Source organism: Micromys minutus (assembly GCF_963924665.1).
Source record: "Micromys minutus genome assembly, chromosome: 10".
NCBI lineage: Eukaryota > Metazoa > Chordata > Mammalia > Rodentia > Muridae > Micromys > Micromys minutus.
Window position 1 is genome coordinate 30,392,542 of NC_137979.1, and position 17,216 is coordinate 30,409,757.

Genomic DNA, 17,216 nt, shown 5'->3' on the forward strand with positions numbered 1-17,216 from the left:
GTTCCCCCTCAAGGGGAGGTTCCTGTCACCCAAGGGAAAAAACCCATCATGACCCTGTTCCATGTCTCCGGGGTATTGACTGGTCACACACAAGAGATTCCATTGTTGGCCTGGCCCGACAGCCATTGCCCTTCTCACCAGTGGGAGGCTTGTCCTGTGCCCACCTACAGCCTCTTCTCTGCAGTGGGGTGTCCACGTGTGCCCACGGGTGCCTGGTTTTCAAGGGAAGCTGAGATGAGCCCGCCCAGGCTATTTTTACCCAGCCCTGTCCCCACAGAGCTACGCTTGGGCTCCAAGTCACCGCCTGCGGAGCGGAGCCTGTTGCCAGAGCTGGGGGTGGATGAGCCCGCGCCTCAGGGCCTCCTGGACTCCCTTCCCGATGCAGCATCTCATCCTAACACTTATTACAGGGTGTGAGTAATGTGCAGGCAGACCTGCCAAGGCAGTGGGCAAGAGAGGAAAAGTTAACTTGGCCTCCTAGAGCTGAGCCTACCTCTGTCCACCCCAGTGTATCACCGAGGGGTCATGCAGAGGGAAAGCCTCCCCAGGGTTGGCTAGAATAGCAGTGACAGTAATAGCTCATATTTATCAAGCCTCTCCCTTACATTCTAAGACACAGTACTTAGAACAGTTGCCAGTTCACTTATGTTTGGTTAGCTCAGCTGTATAGATGAGGGAACTGAAGCGCTGGGTAGGGTAAGTCAGTAACCTAAAGGCCACAGTGCTCATATGTGGTGGCGTGTGACTGGAACCCACTCTAGATCATGTCCCCAACACCCACCACCTCTTTGTTATGTTTTCAGCATCCTCAAACAGTGAGCTGTTGTCCTTGATTAGATTCTCCGTGATAACCCTGGTCACATGTGGGCACCGTGAATGTTCAGGAATGAAACACCCTCGTTCAGTAGTCACCCCGCTGGATGGCACCACAACAAAATCTTAGCGGTTCTCAAGCTGTGGGTTGCAACACCTTGGGTTTCCAAAGGACCCTTCTACAGGGGCCGCCTAAGACCATCAGAGATCACAGCTGTTTACACTTTGATCCATAACGGTAGCAAAATTGCAGCTATGAAGTAGCAACGAAAATGACTTTCTGGTTGGGGATCAACACAGCATGAGGAACTGTGTATTAAACAGTGGCAGCCTCAGGAAGGCTGAGGACCACTGCCTTAGATGTTCTTTGGTTGGTCGCCTAGGTCCTGTGGCTCAAGGCAGTTTGGTTCAGGCCGAGCTCAGTCATGTGCTCCTGTAGCGATGGCTGCTGAGGCTCGGGATGCGGAACTCCCCGAGGCCACAACTTTGCTCTTGTAAGGAGTGGAAATATATAGTCACTCTGTACCCTGTGCATTCTCTGTCATCTCTGTTTTGCTGCCTGGAAACCTAGGGTGTGTGACCTCGGGATTCCCCCTCCCCCCCCAGGTGTATGAGGGTAAACAGTGAAGCTGTTTGGTTTGGGTCCTGCTGCACCTCCTGCCTACACGGCAGGGACAGTGGGCCATTGTGAGCCTCCCTGAGGCCCAGCACGTGTAGATACTGAGTCTTTTCAGCAGCCCTTGAGTTCAGCCCTTTCCAACTTCCTACAGAGGAAGGGGTGGCTGTGGGGCCTTCTGACAGGGGACACAGCTCTTGAGACTGAAAGGGGGCTCCCTGGGCAGCATGTGTACCTTCTGACAACCGTTTCCAGTCAGAGCCAGCTCTATTGTTCATCACTATGAGGACAAAGTGGAAACAAGAGGGTAGGGACACTCTGGGGATGCAGCTGGGTCTTGTTTCCCTGGATTTGGACTCAGTACAGTCTCCAGTAACCCCTGTCCTTGGATTAGTCCCCAGGCCCAACCTTAACTATCTGACCAGCCAAGTACCAGACAGCCTAGGCCCTGAACATACAGCCTCCAGCATCTTTCCACACCAGGCCTTTTAGGCTTCCATAGCTGCCAACTGGTACTTAGGTAAATTATCATGCAGTCCCTCAGGCAGAAATGACAGTCCCTGTTCTCTAGAGGAAATCCCAGGGGCTCGCAGAGGTAGACTCTTGTCCAGGAACACAGGACTTGTGAGTAGCTAAGTCTACCAGGACTAACTGCTGGGCTCCACACAGGTCCGCTGGGTTTACACAGGGGTGGGGAGTCACACTGCATCTACTTTATCTTCCATCACCCCTCAGACCCCAAGGATGAGGAAAAAAGGTGTCCCTGAGTTTGGATACAGGCACGCCATGGTGGCTCATGGGAATATAGTCCCTGTGGTCTAGAAGGACAGAGACTCTGCATGTAGGGTCATCTCTGTGCCCTCAGGGACAGAGCCCTGGGAATCTAGATGGGGCTACAGATAGTCATACTGCTTGCTGAGGACACTGCCCTCCCCCAAGCTTTCTTAAAGACCAGATGTAGCCTTTCTGTATAGACTCGAGGAGGCCTCTACAAGCTCCAGGTTTGGACCTGTACTAGATACCAGGGCATGATGACTACATGCTCTTGTATAGTCATATCTCCCCTTCCCCCTGCATATGTGCATGTGCGTGTGCACGCGCACGCACGCACGCACACACACACACACACACACACACTCACAGGTGATCAGGGCAGGAAAGAAAAGTTCTGAGAGCTAGAATCTTCTGCTCTGAGTATCCATATTTCTCAGTGGAAATCCAACCTCCCGGGATACCAGTTTCCTGCTCTGCTAGCCATCTGGACAGGTCCTGGGCACCCCAGGAAATGCAGGGTGTAGACATGTGCTTCCTAGGTCTCCAACCAGCATGGTGATCAGATGGGGTGCTGCTGCTGCTGTCCCTCTTGTCTCATCACGGCACTTTGGGGAGAGACTCCAACCACCCGGGGGCTGCTGAAATCAGCCTTGCGTTTGTTCAGCTTGGAGGCCTGGCTTGCATCAGCCTCAGTAGATAGGCTTCCCCTGGAGGCTCCTACACAGTCCCCAAAGCTCTTCCAATGTCCAGAGCCACATGAAACAGGTTCTCTTTGGGGTCCTGGCCTGAGTGGGCATAGTTGGGATGGCACAGAGCAGAGCTCCTGAAAGCCCACATCTCCAGCCCACCTACGCCCCTGTGAGGGTGATTTTATTGCTAGGGAATGCCTCCCTTCCCCTGCAACTTAAGAATCATAAAGGAACATCGCTAGCTCAGAAGGGGTTCTTGTGTGACTAGCTCTCCATGCCTGCTAGGAGGGGTACAGAGTAGGGGTTAGAGGCCCTCTGTACCCCCAAGAACTGCCTTTCTTCCTGAGGTGTTTGTGTGGGAGCCGCTGGCCCAGCACTTCCCTTCCGCGGAGGCCTGGCCTTCAAGAGGGAGCAGGGCGAGAATAGGCGTGGGACCAGCAACATCCTGCTCACTTTTACTGCCTTCCTTATCCTTCTTTAATTCGGGGGGAAGCTGCAGAAATTGATTTTGAAGTTATAATTAAAATTTCCACTTGCCTTAGGCAAACAATTGTGGGTTGAATGAAAAGGTGTTAATAAAGGGAGAGGTTAATTTTAAAAGAAAATGCTGAGTATGTGGGCACACCCCTGAAGCCGCAGTTAGGGGCGGATGGGGCTCCACTCTTGGAGTCTGAGCCTGGGTCAGGGCCCTCCGTCAGCTGGGCGGCGTCTGCAGCCACCCGTCTGCTTTAAGTCTCATCTTTCTCAGGCATGAAATGAGACAGGAGTGGGCATCTGTGCCCTGTACACCTTGTGACACTCTCGAGGGACAGCAGAGACGATCAGAAGTGAAGGGCAGATAAGTCCTCTGCTCAAAAGTCCACCCAGAAGTAGGGTCGTGTGGCCTTGGGATGGGAAGGGTGTTTTCGGCCTTTCTTCTGTCCTTCCTGTGATTAAACAGTCCCCTTGTGCCACTTTTCCTACTCTGTCAGGAGTTTATATGGCTTGTAGTGTCACCATACTGCTGTGGGGTGCTGGGTGAGCACCGGTGTGCTGTGGGAGGCAAGGACTGTGATCTAGAAAGGGTTAAGGGAGGTGTAGTCCTGGGACAGAGGTGAGGTCAGATGTAGCTCCTGCCTGCATCTGGATGGCTGGTGTGACAATTCCAACAGCTCACCTCAAGACAGCCTGGCCTTCCTGTCTGGTCAGGTGAAATTTACAGGTCTTATAGTGGGGAATGGCATAGGGGACTCAAGTTGTCCCCCCAAGGGATGAGCCACCCCTCACTTTCACCCCTGGGTATTCTTGTGCTAAGCAGCATCTCCCGTGGGTGTGGTGCGTGCGTGGACTGTTGCCTTAGGAGAACCTGGGCATCATCACCAGCTTCTAGTCTCTAGAGGGCGACTCACCTCATCACACCCAACTCTGAAAACTAGTGAGATGTGAGGTAGCTGTGACAAAGGGAACGAGTGTGTGGCAGGCAGAAGTAGGGCCCTCTGCCCAGCCTACCAGATGGAGAACTCTGCCAGGTTACTCTTTGAGCTCCTATCTCCCTATCAGCAAAATGGGAATAAAGATGGCCGTCCTGGAGAGTTGTCCCCAAACAGAAGCAGGACACGTAAACTCTCACCAGTCTTTGGTAGTCGGTGGCTGCTCTGTCACATTGGTTTGTGTTTCGGGTGAGCTAAGTGTATGAAGCTCAGTGACTCAGGAGCTGTGTGTGGTTCGACCCTTGGCACGTGAGGATGATTTTGATCGCTCACTCCCTAATCTCCACCTTTGGGATGCTGGTGCTGACTTCCTTGGTCCATCTGTTTTCAGCAGGAACCATGTTTGTAAATCTCCTCTTCAGAGCCCCAGGTTTCCTCAGGGCATAGGCTCAGCCTGTCTTCAAGCAGCTTCTTCTGGTGTCCTGGAACATTTTCTTGTGGACACTTTTGTGAGGCTTCTGGTCCCCTGGCAGCCCAGGGAGATGAGGGGAAACGTATAGTGGAGTTCTCAGTTATCCCTAGGCATAGAGTACACCGTCACCTGCCCTCTCAAAAGCCAAGTACCTGGGGTCCGGTTTGCTGAGACTATGCCTCGCATTAAGTTAAATTAGCTAACCCTGAGCTCTTCTACAGGATAATGTCACCAAGAGGCACAGACAGACCTTGCGCATCAGCATCATTTAAGGCTTTGGAGCATCTCAGGCCCAGGACTGAGAGATCCTGGCTGGTGGTGTGTCATAGACTTTTCCTGGCTACTTAGTCTAGATAGCCCACAATAGACCAAAGGATGGATACAGGTACCAGCAAAGTCCATCTACTGAATCAGTGAGTTTTATTGGGGTTATTAGTGGAATAACACCCAAGTCCACTCCAGGATACTACTCACAAAATCTGGGAACCTGGAGCACAGTGACGCCTCCAGGTAGCTCAGTAGGTTGGAGAGTGTTCTTTCTGGGCACCATGGCTGGCCTAAGCCTTCTCCAGGCAGTCCCACAATCTCTATTTCTTACATGCTGCTTGACTGGTCTCTGCCTGTTTGAGCTTGACATGGCTGAGAGTGACTCTCAGCAGGCTGCCTTGGAAGGAGGAGGGGCCAAGAGAATCTGGTCAGTTTCGGGGAGTTCCTGAAACTGTTTTGAGTTTACTTTCTGTCTTAAGGAGGTTACCTGGGAGACAGAATGTTTCAATTTTGAGTAACCTGTTACACAACAGCTGGCAAGCAGCTTAAGGCAAGACAGACAGACAGACAGTAGTTATTATTACTATTTTCTTTCTTTTGACCTGAGGTGCTGTGGCTGTGCAGGGTCTTGGAGGGTGCACCCTAGCCGTGCAGAGTTCCCTGCGCCATAGTGCCTCAGGTTCCTCGTGTGAGGTCAGGGTTGTCCCTGACAGTTAACTAGGGTGAGTCCGCCCTCGCTACAGCCAAGCTTTCACAAAGGCATGTGGTTTCCCATGTGAAAGGTGATGAGGACTCCAACCCAGTCCTCAAAAGGTAGTTGAGCTGGCTGTAGCCCTTCTCTATGGGTGGCTCTACCTGGGAGACATGAGCCTTACTGAACTCTCAGGATCAGCCACCATGCAAGGCCCACAAGGCTTGCTAGGCATCTTCATATCTGGAGTCTGATCTTGGCCATCCTGACCCCAGTCCCTGCAGATGCCCTTGTAGACTGGTGAGTACTGAGTCCCAGAGAGCCAGCCTCACTCATTCTGCCCTTCTGATTTTCCAGGCCAGCGACTTCTCTGGCTCTACCTTTGCTGATGGCGAGCTCCTCCCCAGGGAACCCGACTTCTTCCAGGAAGACGAGGAGGAAGCAATGACATTGACCCTACCTGAGGGACCCCAGGAGCTAGACATGGACAGCCCCATGGAGAGCAGCCAGGGACCGGAGGGCTCTGTTAGGAGTCCTGTGGAGGAGAAGGAGCCTGAGCTGGGGGGCCTGTTCCTGCCAGAGGACAAGTGAGTGAGCCAAGTCGGTGTGTGGCCCTGGGGCCAGAAGTGACAGTTCTTGGAAGGCATCTTCAGAAAGTACACGTGACACCTTGTGAGGATCAGCACCGCATGTGGTCCTTTCACAGGATAATCCTGGACTTCTAAGCCCCAATGCAAAAGTCAGCTTTCTTAGGCAGGGAAGGGGAGGTGGAGACGTGGTCTCAGCTTGTATTTTTGATGGGCCTAGAACTTGCTGTGTAGACCAGGCCAGCCTGAAGTCACAGAGATCCACCTGTCTCTGACTCCCCATTGCCGGGGTTAAAGATGTGTGCATGTGCCACCACATCTGATTTATTTTTATATGTATGAGTGTTTTGCCAGCATGTGTGTGTGTGTGTGTGTGTGTGTGTGTACGCACGCACGCACCATGTGAGTACCTGTTTTTCACAGATGGCAGAAGAGGGTGTTGGATCCTCTGGGACTGGAGTTGTGGATGGTTGTGAGTGATCAGATGGGTGCTAGGAACTAACCCTGAGTCCTCTGCACGATCAACATGTGCTCTTAACCACTGAGACACCTCTCCAGCCTGAGTGTCTAAGACTTACTTATATTTATTTTTTATTGTGTGTGCCAGAGTGGGTGTGCACAGTTGGGTATGTGGAGGCCCAAAGAGGGCATTTGTGGGTGCTGGGACTATTCCACCTCTGGGTCTCCCCCCTACATAATCCCTCCCCAACTCCCTCACCTTCTCTGAGAGGATGCCCCTGCCCTGGTACCCCCCACCTCAAGTGTAGTATATTCTCTTAACTGGTGAGCCATCTTTCCAGCCACAGTGAAGTTTCACTAACATTTATAAGGGGAAAGGGAGCGTTGTGAGCCATTGAGCCTGAAGTACAAATGACCTCTAGGAGAGACAAATGCCAAGAAATAAAATGCAGATTGAGTGCAGGACACAATCCTTAACACCTGTCAGCAATGCTGTCTCTGATCCTTAGACAGAAGCTGGGGTCCCCCAGGGATAGAGTTTGAGAACTAACCTGGTGCGAGTGTGGACTCCCTACGCTTAGGGAGTCATGATCTGTGGGTGAGCAGAGAATTCGCTGTGACTGTTGGGAAGATGGATGCAGGCAGGCTATGGACTGAGCCTCTCTTTGCACAAGCCCCAACCAGGCCTTCATGTGTCACATGGGTGGCCCATGAGATGCCCTAGAGTCTGGGGTCTCTGACAGATAATTCTTTAGAATTGGGCATCTTTGGACTAGAAATGCTGCTTTATAAATTGGGGGCTGATCTTTACCTGTGTCATGATAAAAGATAAAAGAAGGTTGGAATCTGGCTCAGTGGGTCAAGGTGTTTGTCAGATAACTGGAGTCTGAGCTCCAGAACTCACAGACACGGGGAGGGGGTATCTGAATCCCAGCACTCTGACAGGGAGCAGGGGCGAACTGGCCTGGCAGATGCAGCGGAAACAGCAGAGACTGCTGTCTTCTGGGTCCACATGGGGGCTGTGGCAGGGGTGTGCATGCCTGTGTACCCACACATGCCAATAATAATCATAATAAAATCTGAAAAACTAAGGGATAATTAAAAATTGGAAAATATGGGAGAAGCAAGAATGAGAGAAAATAACCCTTAACTCAGGTCCTGTGGCCATGTTAATATCTGTTGTCTACTCTTCTTTTCCTCCCCTCCTTCCCACCTTCCCTCCCTCTCCCCTTCCCCTCCCTTTCCTCTTCCCCTCCCTTTACTCTTTCCCTTCCTCTCACCTCTTATCTTCTCTTCCCTTCTTCTCTACCTCCCCCTTTCCTTTTCCTTTCCTTTTCCCTTTCCTTACCTTTTTCCTTCTCCTTCTTTCCTTTCCTTTCTTTTCCCTTTCCCTTTCCTTTTCTTTCTCCTTTTCCTTCCTTTCCTTTCAGCTTTTTTTTTAAATGGCAGGGTCTTGTGTAGTCCTGGCTGGCTTGGAATAATCTATATAGAACAGGCTGGTCTTAAATTTATAAAGATCCACCTGTCCCTGCCTCCTGAGGGCCAGGATTAAAGGTGTGCACCATCACTGCCAACATAGTAAAACGCTGTCTCAAAATAAGCTATTAATTACTGTCTCAAAGCTTGTGTCTAACTTATCATTGAAACTTATTTCTCTGCCTTGATATCAATATGTGTATGAACCTTTCAACAATCATTTGATACTCTATAATTTAATAATTGCTTTACTGATACATATTCTAATACAGTGACTGTAATTATAGTGTAATTTTAATCTCTCTGTTGCTACACCATTAAGAAATAACCAGTGTTTTGTTGTTTGTGGATGGGGCAATTTACATATATCTCTTATGGAGAAATTTCTATGTGGGATGTTCCCCTTGGCATGAGGTCCCCAAAGTCAAAAGGTGTAGACTTATCCAGGCTCCTGCTGTCTGTAGGGCAGGCCGCGGCCCTCCGCTAACTGGGTGCTTATGGCCCTAGGTCCCTCGTCCTCACTTCATCCATGACCACGTCAGACCTTTCCACTCACTCCACCGCCTCTCTCATCAGCACCGAGGAGCAGTTTGAAGACTACGGAGAGGGGGACGACGTGGACTGTGCTCCCAGCAGCCCCTGTCCTGATGACGAGACCAGAACCAATGTCTACTCAGACCTAGGATCTTCAGTGTCTTCCAGGTGCTCCCTTGCTCTGGGTGGCATTTGGAGTCCATGGAAAATGCCAGAACCAGTCTAGCTTCATCCCAGTGGGTCATAAAGGCAACATCCTCCCTCTGCCCAGGGCTGCTGGCTCTACTTGATTACCTCCTAGCATCTTGATTAGGGGTGGGGGGTGTCAGATTTCTCCCCTTTTATTTTGGAGAAGAAACAGTTTACTGGTCTGGGAAGTCTGTAGACCCCTGTGGGGAGTGGCTATATCATCTTGCTTCCTAGACAGTGTTGCAGGGTCCTTTTTTAAAAAAAACTTCTTTTTAAAATATTTTTAATTTAATAATTATTTATTCTGTTTATATGAATGCACTGTTGCTGTCTTCAGACACACCAGAAGAGGGCACCAGATCTCATTACAAATGGTTGTGAGCCACTATGTGGTTGCTGGGAATTGAACTCAGGACCTTTGGAAGAACAGTCAGTGCTCCTAACCACTGAGCCATCTCTCCAGCCCTATAAGGTTCATTCAAGTGACCTTCTGTAGCTCCTTCTTGCATCCCTGAGTCATTCCTTCCTATGATATTAACTCTCAGTATGTCTTATCTGTTAATTGGATACATACACACTTTGCTATTGCTGGCAATCATAGGATGGGGATGCTCTAGTTTATTTCTATTCCTCTGCCCCGCAGTAGAAATAAAAGCCATGGGGAATTAGATTGAGAAAACTCAGTGAGGCAGGGCAGGGCACAACCTGCCAGCAGCACAGAGAGTGACCTCCCCCACCCCCCTGCTCCTGGTCCAGTGCGGGACAGACCCCCAGGAAGATGCGACACGCCTACCACAGTGAGCTGCTGGATGTGTACTGCTCTCAGTGCTGCAAGAAGATCAATCTGCTGAATGACCTGGAGGCCCGGCTGAAGAACCTGAAGGCCAACAGGTGAGGATGCAGCCGGGGCAGGGAGGTGGGACTGGCAGCTCAAGGCCCCTGTGTGGTCAGGTACTGCGTCCCTGAAGAGCTGCCCCTGGGGTGGTTTCTATAGCACTTTGGTACCAAGCTGATGAATGATGTCCCTTCAGCCCATCATACCTTAGTGTCTTGCAGTGGGCAGCATGTGGAAGTGTGGACTAGTGCCTCTCTGTTTAGTGACTGTGTCCCTCTTCTCTCTCTAGCCCCAACAGGAAGATCTCAAGCACAGCTTTTGGACGGTAAGACCCTTGGGAGACAAAGCCTAGTGCTTACCACTGTGACCTGCTCCTGCTGTCCTGGGTCTAGAGCTCCGTGGCAGCAGGCCAGATTCGGCCTTTGCCTTGCATGGAGCCGAGTGACTGCATCCCTGCTGGGTGGAAGAGAAACGGGCAGAGCAGCCCTTTCCTGCCCTTGCCACCCCGTCCCCATTTAGTAGGCTTAGCATCTTCATGTCCTCACTTATATCAGCCTCAGTGGGTCTTCTAGGGTGCCCTTGGCTGTTGGTGTTACCCTTCCACTAAGGACCTGGGCTTGGGGTGTGCGCTGTCATCATCCTTAGAGTCAACAGTCGTTTGGGTGGGAAGGTCATATTCTCCTGTGACCTCTTTTCTGGCAGCCCCTGTACTGAAAACTCACCTAGCCCATAGCCTGAGTTGGGGTTCCAGGCTGTGGCAGACATGGCAGGCAGGTGCCCTTCACCCCCACAGGCAGCTCATGCACAACAGTAACTTCAGCAGCAGTAACGGCAGCACTGAGGACCTGTTCCGTGACAGCATCGACTCCTGTGACAATGACATCACAGAGAAGGTGGGCACTGGAACTCTCTGCATGTTCCTGGGATGTGTTGGGGACCTGCTCCAAGCTGCTCTCTGGGGTTTTGGACCCTGTGCCCACCTAGGAGTTAGGGCGAGAGGGGCAGTAATCACCTGCCCCCTCCTCTCAGGATACGAGTGTTCTTTTACACGTCATTTTTTGTTCTGTGGCTTTGAAAGCCTATTGTTCCCTGCCTCGCCCTCCGTGCTGCAGGTGAGCTTCCTGGAGAAAAAGGTGACAGAGTTGGAGAACGACAGCCTGGCAAGCGGGGGCCTGAAGAGCAAGCTGAAGCTGGAGAACACGCAGCTGGTGCACAGGTCAGGGGCGGGGTGGCTCTGGGGAAGCGCAGAGTTGTCCCCATTGCCAGTGGAGAGGCCCCAGTCTCACCGGCTCTGAGCCACTTGGCCCAGATTCCAGATCCAATAGATACTCCTCTGGGTGTACAGCCCCGGGGCCTGCGATTCCCGCTGAGTGAGAACAGCTGTTCCAAACCTGTGGGCCACAACCCCTGCAGGGATTGCATATCAGATATCCTGCAGATCGGATATTTACAGTCTAAAACAGTGGCAGAATCACACTTATGAAGTAGCAACAAAATAATTTTATAGTTGGGGGGGTCACCATAACTTGAAGAACTGTGTTAAAAAGTGGCAACATAGGAAACTTGAGATCCACTGGCTTGGGGTACTTAGGGCCTAACCTCCCTTACTGGAGACATGTCCCTGTGGCAGGAAGTGGAAGGCAGGAGGGCCCAGGAGGTGCGGTGGGTGGCCAGGTGGTGACGGATCAGATGGATAGCAGGGACACTGGGAAGGATGCCCCCATGCTGCCTTAGTAGACTACTCTGCGCTGGGTCTGGTCCCCTCATGGCCTTTTGTATGTCCCAGCTCAGCCTGGTGGAGGGATTATGACTGTTGGACAACTAACTATAGGCTTCTGGAAGTCAGTGTTGGGTTATCACTCCAGAGGGGCCTGACCTTTTCCTGGTTCTAGATTTCTTATGGCCATTTGCCAGGATGTACCTAAGTCACTGGAGTGGCTCTGGTTAGGAAGGTCGTTAAAAAAAAAAAAAAAAAAAAAAAAAAAGAGGGTAAGACTTGGAAGCCATTGGTGTAGCTGTGGCCAAGCCGGCTCACTGCCTTCAGTGTCTTCTGTGTGGCCTCGCTCCCCTCCAGAGCTCCTTCTGTAGGTCTGCTTCTCCCTGGGGTATGATTGACATACTTCTTGTTAGATGTCACAGTGTCCCTAACTCACCTGTCAGCTAAGCACATGACCCATAGGCCTGGAAACTCCATCACGGTGAGTGTGTTAGGGGCTTCCCGAATGGACGAGGGTGCGCCCCGACAGAACTTGTTTGTGTTCCCACCTCAGGGTGCATGAGCTGGAGGAGATGGTAAAGGATCAGGAGACCACAGCGGAGCAGGCACTGGAGGAGGAGGCCCGGCGACACCGTGAGGTCTACTGCAGGCTGGAGCGGGAAAAGAGCACGGAGCTGGAGCTGCTCAACACCAGGTGGGCAGCAGGGCTTCTGCCTGTGGCGCCCCCTCTGCGCCCCTCGGTCCTGGGGCAGTGCTGCCCCCGAGTTTTCCAGTAAAGCTGAGTTTATTGTTCTAGCATTTCTACTTCAGGCACTTTAACATCGCACAGGCCAGTTCTTCATGGTAGTCACAGAGCTTGGGCAGAGGAAGCCACAGAGGTGGAGCAGAAGGCTGGGTCTGAGAGCTAGGCCTGGAGCGCCCCCTGCTGTCAGATTGCCCCCTGAATTTGAGGCTGTGGTCACTGCAGGGTAAACACTGCCTGTAAACACTCCCCTAGAAGAGCATTCATTGCCTCTGAATCAGAGGGGCTGCAGTGAGCACTCCGAATTCCAGATGAGGGCTAGGGATGGAGGGTAGAGAGCGATATGAGCGAGGCCTTCAGACTACAGATGCTGACATGGTAGCCCTGGGCAGACCACACATAGGGCTGTTCTCCTCCTAGACGCTCCTTCCTCATTGTTTCATGAAGGATTTTTGGCGTGTACATGTGTATTTCAGAAATTTTTAGATTTTGAAATATATACTTATGTATGCATGTGTCTTGGAAGATAGGACCCTGTCTAACATGAAATTCCTTTTTTTCCCTTCCTTCCTTCCTTCCTTCCTTCCTTCCTTCCTTCCTTCCTTCCTTCCTTTCATTCGTTTTTTTGAGACAGAGTTTCTCTATGTCCTAGAACTCACTCTGTAGACCAGCTGGGCTCAAATTCAGAGATCTGCCCGCCTCTGCCACGAGTGCTGGGAATAAAGCTACGCACAGTCGAGCCTGGCTCCTTTGTTTCTAAAATAGCTTATGGAGCCAGGGAGATGGCTCAGTGGTAAAGTGCTCGACACACAGATTTTGAGTCTCCAGAACCAACATAAAACCAAACACTGTGTTTCTCTAACTCTAGTTTTCTCTGTGGCAGAGACAGGAGAACCCAGAGACTCAGCTGGTCTGGAAAACCAATAAAAGATCCTGTCTCAAACAAGGTCAAACACACATGTACACTGCCCACCCCCGCCCCCTGGGACATACACAAACACACACACACACAGAGAGAGAGAGAGAGAGAGAGTTAAAAAGTAATTTATAGACTGAAAGAAATTATATATATATATAATATACACCATATATTATATATATTACACATACATACACACATATGTGTATATATTATATATTACACATGCATTTACATATACATATATATACACACACATAACATTTTTTGAGACTGTCTCTTGTGACTCTGGCCACCCTGGAACTCACTATGTAAGCCAGGCTGGTCTCCAGCTCAGCAGAGATCTCCCTGCTGCTGTGTCCCAGGTCTTGGGATTAAAGGGAGCACTAATAATCCCTCACATGAAGCAGTTTCATGATAACACGGGATTTTGGCTTGTGGCATCATGTCATTGCTCAAAAAGCCTTGGGCTTAGGAACATTTTGGATTTTTTAGATTAGGGATGCTGGACCTGAGTTATCCTGTGAGACATTTACTTTTTGTCTCCATCTTTCTCTCAGGCAGTAGTTTCTTTCTCCTGGAAGTGGAGACTGGTTGCCAGCTGCCTTCTCTCTAAGGCCGTGTGTGCTCCAGATTCTCTGAGCCACGCCCTTTTCCTTCCCCAGGGTGCAGCAGTTAGAAGAAGAAAATACAGATCTAAGAACGACAGTGACTCGACTTAAGTCACAGACGGAGAAACTGGACGAGGTGAGCGGCAGGTCCCAGCAAGACGCTGGCTTCATGGAGGCAGTGGCAGTCTGGGCTGGGGCGCAGTCTCTGGGGCACTGAAGTATCTCCCTGCAGAGAAGAAGTACCAGGGTACCATAGTGCACACCCGTGATCCCAGCACTCAGGCGGTGTTTCATGGGACAAGAGTTTCATCCTCCAATACATCATGAACTTTGAGGCCAATCTAGGGTACATGAGAGTTTTGTCTTAAACAAAAGCAAGTTTATTAATAGGAAGGCAAAATGAATGACTTTCGTCTCTGAATTGACAAAATTTCAAGTTTTCTATGGTGAAAATTTAGTCTGTATGATAAACTGTAAATGCCTTATGTTGTGGAATTCTCTTCTTGGAGAAGGTGGGCTTAGCTCCTGTGTGGACAGGCACCTCCTCAGGCTCTTTCTGACACTACTGAAGGACATCAGGGGCCTGGGATGTTTCCTGCTATGTTTCTAGAATGTTCTGAGAGTGCACTCTACAAGGTAGCTGTCTGCCTGTCCATTTGCCACACTCAGGCCCTCTCTCAGGATGCATGTCCTGACCCAGTCTGCCTTGTCCTAGGAGCGGCAGCGCATGTCTGACCGACTGGAGGACACCAGCCTGCGGCTGAAGGACGAGATGGATCTTTATAAGCGCATGATGGATAAGCTACGGCAGAACCGTCTTGAGTTCCAGAAGGAGCGGGAGGCGACCCAGGAGGTAGGTCACGGGTCAGGGTCCCCAGGGCTTCTCTGGTGTCACTGCTGCTGCCAACGGGCCTCTTCCCTCAACAGCTCATCGAAGACTTGCGGAGAGAGCTGGAGCACCTGCAGATGTACAAGCTGGACTGCGAGCGCCCGGGGAGGGGCCGCAGCTCCTCTGGCCTTGGCGAGTTCAATGCCAGGGCCCGTGAAGTGGAACTTGAGCATGAGGTCAAGCGTCTGAAGCAGGTAGGCCCTAGAGCCATGTCTGATGGCTTTGAAGAGGTGGTGGGGTCAGCCATGTGGGCTTCTCATTAGAAGTCATAGGGAGGGAGCCATGAGCAGCAGTCTACCTCCTGCCTCTCCTGTCTCTTCTCAGCTACCTGATTGCCAAGGCCCATCATCCCATCCCACACTCAGGCAAGCGACTTACCTCTGGTTACGGCCAATGGTTCTTGCAATCTTAAGCCCCTACTCTGTTCTGGGTGTTGGGATAAGAGAACCATCCTCAAGCTGCCGATACTTGCTTAGCTGGATTGGGACCTCAGTCAGATAGGGCCTAAGTCTTTGAGATTCTGTTTCTCACAATGTCCCATTATTCCTGCCATTGCCTGTGTTAGGTGTGACACCAGTAGGGGGCAGTGACTCAAGGGAGTGAAGTCCAAACTCAGCTGGGCCTGTGAACCAGAGTCTGGGCATGGACTACACCTGAGCTCCTTCACCCAGGCCAAGTCCTAATGGCCATCTTCTCCAGTACAGCTAGCCCATCTCCTACCCAGGAGGGGCTCCCATGTCCCTGGGGTGAGCTAGAGGCAAGAATTGGAGGGGGCACCTCTGGGGCTGGAATGTCAGCTGCCTTCTGGGCCAAGGACGATTTGAAACAGCTCACACTGAGCAGGTTCCAGAACCTGGCTGCAAAAGGAGCCAGAAAAACCAGCCCTCCTTCCTGCAGAGAATCCAGAATAGCCCCTCCCTTCTGCCAGGTCCAGTGTTGCATGCTGAGCTGCTAGTGGGCAGTGCTCCCCACAGTCCTCCCTACAGAGAGGAAAGACCTCTGTCATCTTGGTTCTCCCAGACAGGGCTGTAACTTGCCTTCCAGCTGAGGCCACACACAGGTGGAAGTGGGTTCCAGCGGGCTCTGCTTCCCAGAGCCCATGATGCCTTTGTTCTGTTGGCACAGGAGAATCACAAGCTACGGGACCAGAATGATGATTTAAATGGGCAGATCCTGAGCCTCAGCCTCTACGAGGCAAAGAACCTCTTTGCCACCCAGACCAAAGCCCAGTCTCTGGCTGCAGAAATCGACACAGCGTCTCGAGATGAGGTAGCCTTGTCCTCTCGTTCTCTCGGACCCTCACATTGGTGATTTGTCTCCATTCTGTGGGTTCTGCCCCAGCTTCCACCTGCTGGGACCGTGAATCCCATACTGCATGGGACCCGAAAGGCAGGTTGAGGCCTGGCCCTAGTAGTCCTCCACTTGTTACTGTCTTGGTGACATCAGAGCTGAGCAGGAGGCAGCATGGGAGAGGGGCTTAGCTCTCCTAACTCAGGAGCTCTGGGCCCAAGTCATAGAGGAGCTCCAATGAGAGATCCCCTACGACCTAACCCAGCTGGAGACCAGAATTTCCAAAGCACCTACCTGTGCGCACGTGTTTGCTTGGTCTCTTAGCTCCCAGCTTCATCAACGCTTCCTTGTAGAAATGACAGGCCACAGGGCAGCAGGAAGGGAGTCCCAACTCCTAACACTACAGCCCGTCTTCTCTACATCAGACACCAAAACACTCAGGTGTGTTAGTGTGACACTGAGCCCCGTGCTCCTGACTCCCCTGGCCTCAAGGAGAGCAGGTAACTCCACAGGGTCAGAGCGGCAGTTTAGCTGCACCTAAATGGCACTGTGGGAAAGCCGCTGACTACCGCTGACTAAGGCAAGGCTGAAGTGAGAGGCGCTGTTCTGGGCCGAGGAAGAGATGGCAGCCGCAGCAGCGGCTGAACACACTAGCCCTGATTATAAGTGCATCTGGCGGGTGTTCCCAGTCTTGGTGAGAATTTCCCCATACTTTAGTCCCTTCCAGGGTCAACGAAATTGCTTTAGGTTCTGGTCCTTGCTTAAAATGCTCAGGCTGCTCTGGACACCTCTGTCATTGGTCACTAACCCAGTGTAAGCCCGGCCCAGCATCTGACCCACCCCTTTTCATTCCTTTCAGCTAATGGAGGCCCTAAAGGAGCAGGAGGAGATCAACTTCCGACTGAGACAGTACATGGACAAGATCATCCTGGCTATACTGGACCACAACCCCTCCATCCTGGAGATCAAACACTGAGCCAGGACTGTGGCTGCAGAGAGGCCGTTGGACCTGGGACCTAGGGGCAGGCCTGCCTGAGGATGAAGATGCAGGCAGGACCCCACACTCACTCTGTAAATGTACCTCTGACCACCCCGTGTGTGTGCTGATGTATGTGCAGGAGGCTGTGCACACACAGGCAAGGAGTGAGCTTGGGGCCATGGCTGTGCGACTAGCCATGGTGAGCTGTGTGTGCACTTTGTAGCCCCTTTGTGAGGGGCAGAGGGGACTGGATGTGGG

At 51.6% G+C, this 17,216-nt stretch overlaps 1 protein-coding gene across 2 annotated transcripts in view; it reads left to right on the top strand.

The window, feature by feature from the left end:
• RAB11FIP4 (RAB11 family interacting protein 4) overlaps positions 1-16,955 on the top strand; it is a gene marked incomplete at both ends in the record, with an annotated part of 93,171 nt that extends 76,216 nt beyond the window's left edge. Inside the window, 12 exons of one of the 2 annotated variants that reach the window (XM_080924098.1) lie at positions 6,089-6,318; positions 8,761-8,955; positions 9,733-9,867; positions 10,101-10,136; positions 10,605-10,704; positions 10,924-11,027; positions 12,082-12,222; positions 13,855-13,936; positions 14,516-14,653; positions 14,728-14,883; positions 15,815-15,958; positions 16,839-16,955. In XM_080924098.1, the coding sequence (XP_080780224.1) occupies positions 6,089-6,318; positions 8,761-8,955; positions 9,733-9,867; positions 10,101-10,136; positions 10,605-10,704; positions 10,924-11,027; positions 12,082-12,222; positions 13,855-13,936; positions 14,516-14,653; positions 14,728-14,883; positions 15,815-15,958; positions 16,839-16,955 (1,578 nt within the window). Of the gene's footprint in view, positions 1-6,088; positions 6,319-8,760; positions 8,956-9,732; positions 9,868-10,100; positions 10,137-10,604; positions 10,705-10,923; positions 11,028-12,081; positions 12,223-13,854; positions 13,937-14,515; positions 14,654-14,727; positions 14,884-15,814; positions 15,959-16,838 lie in introns of those variants that run through there. The other variant, XM_080924099.1, reaches the window with a different exon arrangement.
• Between the last annotated feature and the right edge of the window lie 261 nt (positions 16,956-17,216).